This window comes from Diadema setosum, chromosome 1, assembly GCF_964275005.1.
Source record: "Diadema setosum chromosome 1, eeDiaSeto1, whole genome shotgun sequence".
In the NCBI taxonomy this organism is placed as follows: Eukaryota; Metazoa; Echinodermata; class Echinoidea; order Diadematoida; family Diadematidae; genus Diadema; species Diadema setosum.
The window spans coordinates 235,823-250,692 of record NC_092685.1 but is presented as its reverse complement, the minus strand read 5'-3'; the positions used below and the strand labels follow the sequence as shown (position 1 = coordinate 250,692).

Below are 14,870 nucleotides of genomic sequence, written 5' to 3'. Positions count from 1 at the left end.
ACATCATAATCTAAATGATTTTATTTGTTAATGAAGACATCTGTTGTAAATCACTTTGGCGACAAGAATATTATTTTGTGCATTTCAGCTGCCCTTGACAAGACTTCTAGTGTAACAAGAGATGGTACAAGGAAAGAACCTGTAAAGAAGAAAACCATCAAGAAAAACCAAGGGAATCAAAAGCTGACTGTGAGTATATCCTTCCTCTCAGGTAAATATTCACTGTTTAGGAGTTACATATTTGAAGTATTCTCATTCACCTCTAAGAACCAAGGTCTGAGAAATTGATAAGGATCTATGATCATTTGCTATTGCAGTAGTTCAACAAATATGAAAGAATTTTCCTCAAATCTACATTTGGATTCACTGATATCAGAAAAAGTAGTGAGATATGAGTAATATCAGATGATCCCTTCAACAGTTGTGAATTTTGAAAGTACTGGTTAGATATATGTCCTTTGATTGCTGGATCAGAAGACTGCAACAATTAATGAAAATAAGTCTCGATGAACAACAGGCAATAAATGTTGTACCACCCTCAAGGCCAGTATATTATTCTAGCCCTCATTGTTTCTGTGGGTATGTTTACTATAAGCTATACTTTGGACTCAGCAGTATTATGCTGCTGCCTCTGCATCGACATGTCACACTTATGTGCATGATACTGGTCCTCTTTTTTGATGTATCTTATTACCTCCGCCAAGGGGGGAGGTTACGTTTTCGTTACCGTTTGTTTGTTTGTCCGTGTCCAAATAACTCAAAAAGTTGGGAACGGATTTAGATGAAACTTGCAGGGAAGGTTGAGAATTCACAAGGAACAAATGATTACATTTTGGTAGTAATCCAGAAACTTTTGTGGATTTTATGAAGGATTTTCGATATTTTGATAGGTAGGGTCAATGAACTTCAAGCCGTCAATGAACATCAATGAAGTTCAAGCTGCGCATTTTTTAGGTTTTCATACGTGCACTAAAGTGCGTGCTCTAGTTTCTGCTAGGGCGAGGCGTGCCACGCAGTAGAGGTTTCTATATTGGGAAATAGGGCATGTATTTTTCGGCATTCATACATGTGGGTGGAAATCACTGATCACTTTGGAAGAGCAAGATCATCGGTGGAAAGTAGCTCCTTGGCAGATGACTGCCCTCTCAGAGTGCGTTTCTAGTTCAAATTTGATATGGGGATGTATCATGTTAAAATCCAGGTGCTTATAACTTGGTGATAGTGCCCTTGCTTGTTCTGTCTTTAAACACAAGCACAAAAAGGTTGATTTTGAGGGTCTGATTGCGTGTGCTCCATTAGCCACATTTCGTGACAGATTTTGTTCAATTTTCTGCAAATGCTCATCATTGTCAAATCTGAAAGTCTATAATGCTTGGTTATGATGTTCTCAATATTCAGCCTTTTACAGGGTCAAAAGTCATCACCATGTTCATACATTTTTCTGCGTGCCCTACCATCCACATTTCTTTATGAGTTTTTGTCAAAATTTGTATGGAGATGAATCATGGTAAAATTGTTGACTACTCATTGTTTTTTGGTCATGCTGCCCCCAATGTTCTGCTTTTGATAGGGTCAAAGATTATATTTTGGTTAATGTCTTTGTGTGTGAGTTATTGGCTGTGCTTCCTGATTTTATTCAAATTTAGTGTGAAAGTGTATTATTCATAAATCTAGCTGCTTGTAACGTGTGGTAGTGCCCTCTTTTCTTCCATCTTTATACACAAACTTGCTGTATACACAATGTCAGGCTTTCAAGTGGCCCTACTTTTCCTACTTTTTCCTACTTTTTTACTGCTGTCCCTACTTTTCCTACTTTTTTGCTCAAAATCCTACTTTTTCCTACTTTTTCCTACTTTTTTGGTGAAAAACCCCGCAAAAAAAAATGTGCAAGGCTACTTGAATAGTTGATATTCAGAAATGATGAGTAGACTCTAGTTGCAGATTCTTACTGGTGGGGAGGAGCCTCTTCAGCATGAAAGAGGTATAACACAAACCAATCAACCACAAGACTGCTGCCAGCCTCAGCTTTTGCTCCTGTGCAGATGTGATTGATCCCACTGATATTGCAGCCTAGGACATGGAGCAGTGCTCATCCAGCTCTCATCATTGCTCAAAATTACCAGGCTCTCCAAAGGAGCAAAAGTGAGACTGAGGCAGCAGGGTTGTGAGTACAAATTAAGATTTACAGGTAGCAGTGGCGTATCTAGGGGGGCAAGGGGGGCACGTGCCCCGGGCGCCACTCCTTGGGGGCGCAAAAAACGAAAAAAACGAAAAGAAGAAGAAGAAGAAGAAGAAAACGAAAGAAAAAAAGAAGAGGAAGAAGAAGGAAAAAAAAAAAAACTCGCCAAGACGGGGTGGGGGGGGGGGGGGGGAGAGAAGGGGGGGAGGGACAGAAAACCAAATCAAACAAGATAAAAACAAAACATGATGATGACGCAGACAAATAACAATGTTTATTGTGTTCACACAAGAATTCCGAATTCCATGTTTTGTAAGCTGAAATGCAAACAATGCAAAGTTTGTTGGTATGAATCGTTATCAATCAGACTATCACTATATCTTGATTAGAATTGTAAGATTTAATGAGCAAAAAAGAAAAAAAAAAAAGACATGTTTGTAAGCTGAAATACAAACATTTTCGGCTGGCTCGCTCTGCTCGCTCGCCAAAATTTATCCAAAAAAAAAGATAAGAACAAAATGTGATGATGACCCAGAAATATACAAATTTTCGCTCACTTGCGCATACTAATTGAGAGTATTTTTTTCAAGTCCTTAGTTTGTTGGTATGAATCGTTATCTATAAGGCCGTCACTATATCTTGATTAGAATTGTAAGATTTAATAAGCAAAAAAATGACAAGAATCCCATGTTTTGTCAGCTGAAATACAAAAATTTTTGGCTCCTTCGCTGCGCTCGCTTGCCAAAATTTATCAAAAAAAGATAAGAACAAAACGTGATGATGACGCAGAAATATACAAATTTCCGCTCACTCGCGCATACTAATTGAGAGTATTTTTTTTTCAAGTCCTTAGTTTGTTGGTATAAATCGTTATCTATAAGGCCGTCACTATATCTTGATTAGAATTGTAAGATTTAATAAGCAAAAAAAAAAAATGACAAGAATCCAATGTTTTGTCAGCTGAAATACAAAATTTTTCGGCTCGCTTGCTGTGCCCGCTCGCCAAAATTTAGCAAAAAAAAAGAACAAAACGTGATGATGATGCAGAAATATACAAATTTCGCTTCACTCGCGCATACTAATTGAGAGTATTTTTTCAAGTCCTTAGTTTGTTGATATTAATCGTTACCTATAAGGCCGTCACTATATCTTGATTAGAATTGTAAGATTTAATAAGCAAAAAAATGACAAGAATCCCATGTTTTGTCAGCTGAAATACAAAAATTTTTGGCTCCTTCGCTGCGCTCGCTTGCCAAAATTTATCAAAAAAAGATAAGAACAAAACGTGATGATGACGCAGAAATATACAAATTTCCGCTCACTCGCGCATACTAATTGAGAGTATTTTTTTTTCAAGTCCTTAGTTTGTTGGTATAAATCGTTATCTATAAGGCCGTCACTATATCTTGATTAGAATTGTAAGATTTAATAAGCAAAAAAAAAAAATGACAAGAATCCAATGTTTTGTCAGCTGAAATACAAAATTTTTCGGCTTGCTCGCTGTGCTCGCTCGCCAAAATTTAGCAAAAAAAAAGAACAAAACGTGATGATGATGCAGAAATATGCAAATTTCGCTTCACTCGCGCATACTAATTGAGAGTATTTTTTCAAGTCCTTAGTTTGTTGATATTAATCGTTACCTATAAGGCCGTCACTGTATCTTGATTGGAATTGTAAGATTTAATAAGCAAAAGATGACAAGAATTCCATGTTTTGTCAGCTGAAATACAAAAATGTTCGGCTCGCTCGCTGCGCTCGCTCGCCAAAATTCATCAAAATTTATTTCATTTAAATCACCCTCAAAAGACCCCTTTTAGGTGCTTGAAAAAGCATATCATGTGGACATTTTTTAAAGTCCCTACCGGGATGGGGTTGGGGTTGAACACTTTTTCAGAATTTAGGGGCGCAATTTTCGCGTTTGCCCCAGGCACCGTTTTCCCTAGATACGCCACTGATCCAGAGTTCTGGTGAGTATCAACGAAAACTACTCCAAAAAGCCTGCACGTGTCCTGATTTATTCCTACTTTTTTTTCTTTAATGCCCTACTTTTTCCCTCTCATGTCCCACTTTTCCCTACTTTTTTAGAGATTTTGTTCCTACTTTATTCCTACTTTTTGACATTATCCCGCTTGAAAGCCTGACACAAACTGGTTGAATTTTAAGGTCTCCTTGCAGGGTGCTACCTTACTTTTTTTATTTTTTTTTATTTTACCATTTGTATAATCAGGTAAGCAGATTTTCATATTGTTGCACAACACTTGCCTCAACATGAATTTTACTTGCCCTTCAAGAAAGTACAAAAATGCAAGAAAATAATGTAGAAATCACTTGAATTTGAACGAAAAGCACACGTTAATTCACACACTAAAACAATTAGAGTAACAAACTTGATTCGATCAAGTGTTATTATTGCATTGCATTGAGGCGTCTTAACGTAAGTGTTGAAAAGTTGCTGAAATGAAATTAAAGCACATTGTATCATTAAACGTTGATTATCTTTGGGCTTCTGTATGGTTGACTTTCCAGGTTTTAAGGGGGAAAACTGAAAAAAAAAGGTGGCTTCAAAACTATTCGCTTGCCCAATTTGGGCAGGCATTTTTAGCTCACCAGAGCCAAAGATTTAATTGAGCTACATGTATCGTCCGGTGTCCGTCATTCATCATGCGTCAAGCATAAACTTTTTACATTTTTATCTTCTTCTTGAAAACCCCATGTTGGATTTTCATTGAAGTTGGCAGGTACATACGTAGCATACCTAGGGGGATAGGATCTCAGTTTGTTCAAATAGGCTTTATCCACACCCAGAGGGCCCCAGGGAAGGGGGGTTCCAAGTCCCCCAATTATTAAAGTTGATACATTGATGACTGTAGTTTCAAGTTGGATTTGTGGATGCTGGGCTGCCCCCCATGGAGCCTGGGGGGGGGGGGTAGGTTTGAGATTAGTTACTGTAGTTTCGATTTTGTTTTGATAGATTGAGGGGATGTCACCAGGGTGGTAGAATATGTATATATGTGCAAATGGGCACCATTCCCCACTTTGGGGACCCAAGGGGCACAATGGGAGGGGGGGGGGGGGGGGGGTAAAGCTCCCAAATATAAGCAATCTTTACGAATCTTCTATCTAGAACCAGAAAAGATTTATAAGCTAAGTTAGTGCTAGTTAGTGTTAGTTTATACTTTGTTCATGGCAGATCCAGGGGTGGATGGGGGGGGGGGGGGGGGGGGTTGAGTTGAATTTGGGGAAGGGGAGGGGTCAGCACATTTCCTTCTTCTTCTTGAAATCACATGGTTAAATTTGTCACCAAACCCAGTGTGTTATCACAAGGATGGCAATTTATATGCTTATTACAAGAAACCCAGAACCCCCTTAAAAAAGGGGAAAAAAGTGATATTGTTCAAAACTGGAAAACCTCTGAGTGAATAAAGTAGTGAGTGCACTTCCAAGGTTATTTATAGTAGATCTAGGGGTTGAATTGGGATTGAATTTTTCATTTTTAGCTCACCTGAGCCAAAGGCTCAAGTGAGCTATTGCGATCGCTCTTCTTCCGGCGGCCGGCGTGCGTTGTGCGTCGTGAGTAAACTTTTTACATTTTCATTGTCTTCTTGAGAACCCCATGACCGATTTGTACCAAACTTGGCAAGTAACATCCATAGGGGGATAGGATCTCAATTTGTTCAAATGGGCACCATGCCCCACCTGGGGGCCCCCAGAGGGGCCTAAACCCCCCAAAATTAAGGAATCAGGGGTGCTCCCCTTGAGACCCAGTGGAGGGGGTGGGGAAGGGTCCTAATGGGGCCCAAATTGTACATTTTCATTGAAATTTCTTGAAATTTCTTGAAATGCCATGATGAATTTTCACCAAACTTGGCAGGTAGCAATCCTAAGGGGATAGAATCTCATTCCCATCATATGGGCACCATGCCCCACCTGGGGGGCCTCAGAGGGGGCCTAGATTGGGGCCAAATTATAAATGTTCATCTTTTTCTTGAGAACCCCATCATGAATTTTCACCGAACTTGGCAGGTAGCATCCCTATAGAGGAATATAATCTCAATTCCATCAAATGGGCACCATGCCCCATATGGGGGTCCCCCAAGGGGCCCAACCCACCGCCATTAAGGAATCTTATAAGATTTTCTATAGAACCAGAAGTGATTGAGCTAAGTTAGTAGAATAAGTCAGTATATTAATGACTGTTGTTTCAAGTTTGTTCATAGCAGAATCAGGGGTAACCCCCACCCTCCCCCATAAACCCAGGGGATTGGGATGGGATGGGTCCAAATGGGGACTTAAATTGTACATGTTCATATTCTTCTTGAAGACCCCTTGATGAATATTCACCAAACTTGGCAGGTTGCATGCCATGGGATTAAGATCTAAATTTATTCAACAGGGCACCATGCTCCCCTTGGGGGCCCCTAGGGGGCCCAATATACCCCCCCCCCCCCACATTAAGAAATATTTACAATTCTTCTTCTCTAGAACCAGAAGTGATAGAGCTTTAAGTCTTTTTTTTTCAAACTACATAGTCCAACATTTTTTTTCAAGACTGCATAGTCCAACATTATATAAAGTACAGTGTACTTGGCAGATATTTATACCAGTGTGATGGAATATGCAAGTAGACACCATGCCCCCAGCTCTCAAAGCTACCCCCATGACAAGTTTCCAATGTTCCAGGTAAGAGTCTACTAGATACATGCATGGAAGGTGAACTTGCGATACTCAGGTGAGTGCGAGACCCCTGGGTCTCTTGGTTTTTTTTTCCATTTTTTCATTCAAGTCTTATTTTTTTTTTTCTTAACTGCATAGTCAAATTTTGTTAATAAAAGTGTACTTGGCAAGTATATTTACTAGTGTGAGCGAATATGCCCCAATAGAGGCCGTCAAAACTGCCCGCCCATCTCCCAAGTTTGCAATGCTCTCAGTTTGTAGTTTGCAAGAATGCATGGAAGGTGAACTTGTAACAATTAGGTGAATGCGAGACCCCCTGGTCTCTTGTTTTCCTAAAATTCAGAGTATTCTGAGGAAACTTGACTAAAGCTGCTGTGCTCACACCATTTTCCTGGCAGCCACGGCAGCCTCATACTGCTTTCAGTAAATCATGCATTTTTGGCCCGCTCCTGGTCCGAGCCAAGAGGGTAACTGAAAGGGGTACCATTTGCCCGAAACGTAGTAGGTAGATGAGACATTTTCCTGTTTTCCCCCCTTCGCATTCTAGTCTTGTTCATTCCAGTCCTTGCCCTGGTCAGATGCTGTTCTCATGGCGTCTGGTCAGGCTAGATTATCAACATTTTCAGTCGCGTCCTGCTACGGATAGCTTCCGAGTTTTGTTACAGCCTATTACGTGCCGCCTCGTTATGTTGTTTTCATGTAGTCTAAAAGTCTGACACGGTGTCTATGGCAATCACGGCCTGTTGTGTTTGCCTATGCGATCTCACTGCGTTGTTTCGAGTCCATCCCGTTTTGTCCACTGTGGCCTGAAACGGGGCTGCTGTGGTTGCGTGGAACATGGTGTAAACGCAGTTTGATAGACAAGCATCCCTAATGCTGTGATGGAACTTTTTGGAGGACTCATAAAGTAATTATCTGAAGTCAAATGATTAGGACACAAATGGTGACACATTGGAACAAAATTGAGTAACATGTGAGTTTGTGACTAAATGGTCACAGTCCTTTCTCCTGGACATGAGGCAGCTGACATTGCTTTTGTCTTGGAATTACTGCAGCCTTCTGACAAAGACCTCCTGAGGGAAGTTGGGCCAAAAGGAAATGGTGATGAAGATGAAGTGGAGAGGTTACTAGAAGAGGTGAGTTGTGTTTTGTTTTTGTTTTTAGACCTTAGATACAGAATGCATGGCTTCTAGCTGTGTTATGTAAAACAATTTTTTTTCCTTTTTTTTTTCAGGAGAGGAGAAGCTATTGTTATCATGAACACACTTTCACAATATTCATATTCACACACAGACGTGGCACATAAAATACTCCTGATCATACTTTTTACATTCAGGGTTGGCAGCTATGTGACTGTAATTATACAGCTGGAATTCATGAAAAACATTCTTCTTTCATTAAATGAATAAATTATGAATAAATTTTGATGCAGTATGCATATAAATGTATTTGTGTGTGTGTGTGAGTGTGTGTGTGTGTGTGTCTGCAATTTCCATTCTGGAAAACAAAGCTTTAGGATGTTCGATTCATTCCTTCTGCACAAATGTTGTGATGTATTTTATTACTTCAGATACACTTCTCTGTAAATCATAAATTCTTCAGTTTCTTAAAAGGGATTTAATTTTTTTGTCTTGTTTCTTTACAACTTGTGAGTTTATATGGTTTTATGATATGAAACTATTTTGTTTTTCTAAGTAGCATAAGTTCAGATCATGGAATGTAGAATATGGATGAAAATAAGAAAGAAAAATAAGGTCAAAAATTTACAAGACAACTTTGGTGCCTGTCATGCAACTTGGTTCCTGTCATGCAACTTGGTTCAGTGAGTACATGCAATAATTTTGCAGTATTTCAAAACTATTTGAAACAAAAACTTCTTGAAAAATTTTCAGTGATGTTTTGGACAGAAAGTTTATTGTGGACCAATATTATTTTCGCAGATATACTCTTATAATCCAATGCTACACACTAACCCATTTTTCTACTGGTCTGACCTGTCTGTCGGACAGGTAGGTACCCAGTTTTTCCATTTTGAACTGATCCATTCTTGAAAAATTCACTGGTCCGACAGTGATATTTACTGGTCCTGGACCATTGGACCAGTGCCAGTTTGCAGCGTTGTATAATCCCCCTCCCCCAAATCAAATCATGTGCCCCATGTACCATTTTCATGTTGTCAATATGTTATCATGGTGTCCAGTATTATCTACACTGTGAGATTGAAAAAAATTGTTTACCGATATATAAAAGAACTTTAAGATATTTACACTTAAAGTCTTGTTTTCTGATGTCGAGAAAAGTATTTGTAACTCAGCATGTTCTGTTTGAGCATTCCTACAAGGCGACAAGCGCAGTTGATGCTCATTGCTATACTCTTGGCATTTTCCTGGATCTTTTCAAGTCCTTTGACATCATAGATTATATTTTTCCTCACAAATTGTTGATGGTTAAAACAATGCAGACATTGTGTGAATGTGTATAGGTCTGAACCATTCAGAACAAATTTGGGCATTTTCTATGGTGCACCGCTGTATTGAAAGCAGCGACACAACATTTGATCTTGCAACAATTGCTCCTGTATCATTTTCTCCAAGGACTTGAAGTTAGGGTTGTGATAGGGTGTTAGGTTTAATTTTATGTGAGGATTAGGATTAGGGTAAGGGTTAGGTTTGTGGGTAGAATTTGTTTGGCTTAGCATGAAGATATTCCATGGACGCTAACATCAATGCACTATCACCCAAGTGCATTGAGACATTTTCGCATGTTGTTCAATTCGCAATCCAACTGTGATTTTGCGAAATTTGAGAAAATTCAGTACTCACAAAAATAACAGCTTATACAGTACTAGTAATACACCTCAGAGGTTAATAAAAACAATGCAATACTTACCAATATCACTCAAGAATATGCTTTGCTTTTAATCAGAGAATAACAGTTGGAATTGTTTCAGGGTCCAAATAAATTCATTGGATATCTATTACCCCTTTATCACAATCAGGCTTATCATATGATGGAAAGGTCTTATCAACTTAACTCTACCAGGGCTTGACACAAACCTTGTTCTCTGGTGATCAGTTTTGGCCACTGAAATCTCTGAATTTGAAATTTTGGTGGCCTGAAATAAGAGGAGATATAAAAATTCATTTTGAATTTTAGCTGACTAATCAGGCCATCAAAAGGTAGTCTTTTTTAAAATTGGTGGCCTAACATGAATTTTTGGTGACCCTGGGGCCCCCAGACCACCTCTAATATCAAGCCATGTCTACAATATATATATATATATATATATATATATATATATATATATATATATATATATATATATACCAGCTTTTGAAAGCGAAAGCATCTTGCAAAAATGTCTGACCTCATTCATGAAAATATCTATATGCAAAAATAACTGTATTCAGTACCATCTAGATTTCATACATAATATTGGGAGTGATTATTCTTCAACCATGCGAAATTTTGTGACGTTTGAAAAAGGGATAAATGACCTTTAAACCACAATTTTCATTTTGGTGAATGTTTTTACCAAGGAAAAATCCCAAATGATAGCATTGATACCACCCATCTTCATCAACCACTGCATGCTGGAGATGGATGTTGGTAATTGGTTGAAAATTGGTGTTTTTTGAAGGCTGGGTCCATATTGAAGGTGTCCAATTGATTCCATTCATTAAAGTCCATCTAAACTTGGGGTTTTTCAGTCAGTTAATAAGTTTTGTAAATCTACATTCTACCTAAGTACCCTCAATATCTTGATTTTTGCAAGGTCAGAATATGGTAACCTTTGTAACTGCCTTGTCATACAGCAGTTGTATTGATGACATAATGTTGCAATCCCCAGGTGAGTGTTTGATTTTATGTTTTAACAGTACAGATGACACTGTTCAAACTATTCAGCACCTTTAAAGGGAAGATAAACCCCAAGAGCAATGTGGATTGAGTGAAAGCAGCAACATTAGTAGAACACATCAGTGAAAGTTTGAAGAAAATCGGACAATCGATGCAAAAGTTATGAATTTTTAAAGTTTTGGTGTTGGAACCGCTGGACGAGGAGACTACTAGAGGTTATGACGTATGAGTGGACAACAATACCGAGAAAATATAAAGAAAATTCTACAAAAATCCATTTTTCATGAAAATTACAAATTCCATCAACTTGATATTGACATATGTTAGGGGTAGCAATTATTCCCCGTGCTTTCTGAAAGAGGTTGGTCCATTGCTCTTTCATAATTCTAGAAAAGTGAATTTTTGTTGAATTTCCTTTATATTTTCTTTGTATTGTTGTCCACTCATACGTCATATCCTCTAGTAGTCTCCTCATCCAGCGGTTTCAACACCAAAACTTTAAAAATTCATAACTTTTGCATCGATTGTCCGATTTTCCTCAAACTTTCACTGATGTGTTCTACTAATGTTGCTGCTTTCACTCAATCCACATTGCTTTTTGGGTTTACCTTCCCTTTAAGATGTGTAGTCATTCCTGTGTTTGTCGACAAAGTGATTGTCTGAATTAGCCAGAAATGATGACAAATTAGAGCAAATGAAAAACCTTTCACAGAAGTTTACTTTGGCAAGGTAACCCACATGAGTTCAGTAACAAGTTACATGTAAAAGCTTGTAGTACTGTCACTGTCTGACACATGTGGAAGTCATCACGCAGGGGTCAAGTGGGAGGTCACAGGTCAGGGTAGATATTTCCTGACTGAGGCTTGTAATGACAAATATCCTGAGAGATAATGGCAGGGTATTATGGGAGATTGAAGTGAGTCAGAGTGCAGAAGGAACTGTTTCATCTTCTATTTCAACAAAACTTGATACATATCTACAAAAGAGATTAAAGACTATCGATCTGTATGATAGCTTTTGAATGGTCTCAGTAAGTGTACAAACTTGTATGTTCTACCTTTAAAAATATAAGCTGCTGCAGTAACTTCATAATGTGTGCATCATGTGAGAGTGTGGTTAATATCAAAATTTGTTTCTGAGATGTCCACCAGGTCAAAGGGCGTGAAGTGTGATCCCATTTTATTGGGCAATTCCAGGGTAACTGATCATATGTTACATGGTAGAATTTTCATGAAATTTTTTACATTGTATTTTTGTGAATAAAATACTTCGAGCTTGGAATTCATGTAGATAAATGAGTTTATGAGAGTGAAGAATAGGTGGAATGTATTATGCACAAACAGCATTTCTTATCACACATGATGAGAAAATGTGTCTGTTAAAGAAGAAATCCACGACCTATACAAAGGTTATTCATAATATAGTTAAGAAATCCAGGATTCCGATGAGCGTAATGATATACCTTACTTCATAACCGTTGCAGCAAACGAGATTTTTACATTTGGGAATATTTTCAGCCAAACAGTTCTAATTGCTGTACGGAATCGAAATCAATCACGTGACCCGATGACGTTTCACCCTCACATTGCTCGAGCGAAGTTTATTTGTGGAGGAGCTTAGGAGGAGCTCAATACACGTACAGTACCTTGCGCAACTGCGTTGTATATACACTGAGCTGCATGCATGATATGCATGCTGTTTGACATCGTGTGTGCATCATAACATTGAGCGAAGATGCCGATGTGTCAGGCATACGGGTGTACGAATAAGCCTGGGAAAGGCAAGAAAAAGAGCTTCTTTCAGATACCCAACCCAGAAATAGAAAGGGAACGGTGTGCAAAATGGCTCAACAACATTGGAACGGATAAATCTGATGTGAAGACATACAAATTTAATCCAAATCGAGTTGTATGCGAAGACCATTTTGAGTCGCACTGGTTCCAGGATGACATTCGTGCGCGCGTGATGGGATATGTGCATCAGCACTGCCAGCAGCGGCAGCCCTCTCAGTCAGTTCTTCTTGATTCCACTCTGGTTGGAAAGCATATCCAGGTGGACCCGACATGACACTTGCAGTAAAACCACATAGAATGAACGTATGGCAATAAACGGATATTAACAAAATGGGCGATAATTAGAGCGGAGAGAAAATTATAAACGAAAGAACAAGCGATGTATGAACTGTATGCTGTACCGTGTACGTATGTATATGGTTCACGGTGTAGTGGGACGCGACGCACGCTGTGAGCTGAACGCTGAACGCTGCGACAACACACGTACATACACACACTCACACATAGTGCTTTATACAAGTGGCACACACACACAATTTCTGTGGCAAGGGCAGGCAGCGATCGTAGAAAATGGAAGTGTGGGTGGTACGTCATTGGGAATTGCATTGTGGTAGAGAACAGTCTCGCTCACTTTTAATGCATCTCGCAAAATGAAAATATTAAACAAAATGATTAAAAATATGTTCCGTCAAATATTTGTGAAATTAAGAGCATATTTGAGCGTTTCATATTTTTGTCTTTCATTTGAGCATGACTTTATGTAGTCCCGGATTTCTTCTTTAAATGACATTATGCAAAAAAGGCATGAAAAATCATGGTGTAGATTCAAATTAAAATTTCTCATGTCCTTGACTTGTAGAGTTCATGTTTCATTGACAGTTTACCTACGCCGGTTCTTAGGAACAGTGGTGCAAAATAATAAACAGTTTGGATATATGAGCTGTGACAACTTCACTGAAGACATGACGGTAACTGATGTTTCATAACTGATGTATAATACTTACATTTGCCATAGGATTCACACAATATCATATGCACAGTCATGATTAAGAATAGGTTTGTGATATTTCATTGTGACTTTTCAGAATGATTTGTTGGCTCACCTGAGCTGAAAGCTCAAGTGAGCTATTGCAATCACTCTTCATGTGGTGTGCATCGTGCGTAAACTTTTTATATTTTCATCCTCTTCTTGAAAACCATGACCGATTTTCACCAAACATGATGTAGGATCCCAGTTTTTGTCGAGCCCACCGGAGGTGCCGGGAGACTAAGGGATCACCTGCGGCGTCTGTCCGTCCGTCCGTCTTTTGTCCGTCGTCCGTCCGTCCGTCATCCGTCCGTAACGCTACAAAAACTTGAATAACTCTCTACTGAGGACTTTAATTTCAATCAAGCTTGGAGGGAAGAGTGGTTATACAAAGTTACACAATATACCAAACATGAAACTCACCTCAAGGTCAAAGGACAGGCAGGGATCAATGAACTTTAGGGCCCAATGTTAAGTTTTAACGGCGCATTTCGATTATGTCTCATAACTTTTGATGTATATGTCCATTTGTGACCAAACTTGGATAGTAGATGTCCCTCGGGGAGATTAAGTTCATCACAAGGTCAAAGGTCACAGAAAGGGGTCAACGAACTTAGGGCCCAATGTTAAGTTTTTACGGCTCGTTTCGATTATGGCTCATAACTTTTGATCCATATTTCCGTTTGTGACCAAACTTGGCTGGTAATGTTTCTTGGGGAGTTTAAGGTCACCACATGGTCAAAAGTCATAGGTGGGGTCAATGAACTTCTGGGATTTAGAAAAACATATTTCTTCTACGCGAATGGGCGAGACACATTTTGGCCCTTGCCTTGTTTTCAAATGGGCACCATGTCCCAACCCCCCCCCCCCCCATTAAGGAATCGTTAAAAATCTTCTTCTCTAGAACCAAGAGATATAGCTAAGTTAATACTTTGAGTTAGTGCATTGATGAGTGTAGTTTCAAGTTGAATGTTTAAATGTAAATTGATAGTGTACACTTAGCATCCTGTGAAAATATTACACATATGGTTGTTGCAAGAAGGTTAAGCATAATGAACATGCAATTCACATGTGGTAATGGTTGTAATTTGTTTCTAATGTGCTATGACAATTGAATACTCTGATTTCAGATCAAATTTGGTATTTAAGAGCTTTGTCAAAATCTGAAATGAAAGCAAAGCCAACAAATTTTGAGGCAGATGGTTTATTTTCAATACATGTGTTAAATAGCTGAAAATTTCTGCTGCAGTGCAAAGTAATACCATTGCCCTCAGGCCCTTAGTTATTTCTTTAGGCTCCATTCAATTAAGAAAGCCAAAAATGAGTGAAAAAGTAGCAC

At 38.8% G+C, this 14,870-nt stretch overlaps 1 protein-coding gene across 1 annotated transcript in view; it reads left to right on the top strand.

Moving 5' to 3' along the window:
- The window catches only part of LOC140232969 (double zinc ribbon and ankyrin repeat-containing protein 1-like), a 91,695-nt gene that overhangs the window by 66,841 nt on the left and 9,984 nt on the right, over window positions 1-14,870 (top strand). The window contains exons 15-16 of the mRNA XM_072313078.1: window positions 89-189; window positions 7,909-7,989. Of these exons, the coding sequence (XP_072169179.1) occupies window positions 89-189; window positions 7,909-7,989 (182 nt within the window). The remainder of the gene's footprint in view (window positions 1-88; window positions 190-7,908; window positions 7,990-14,870) is intronic.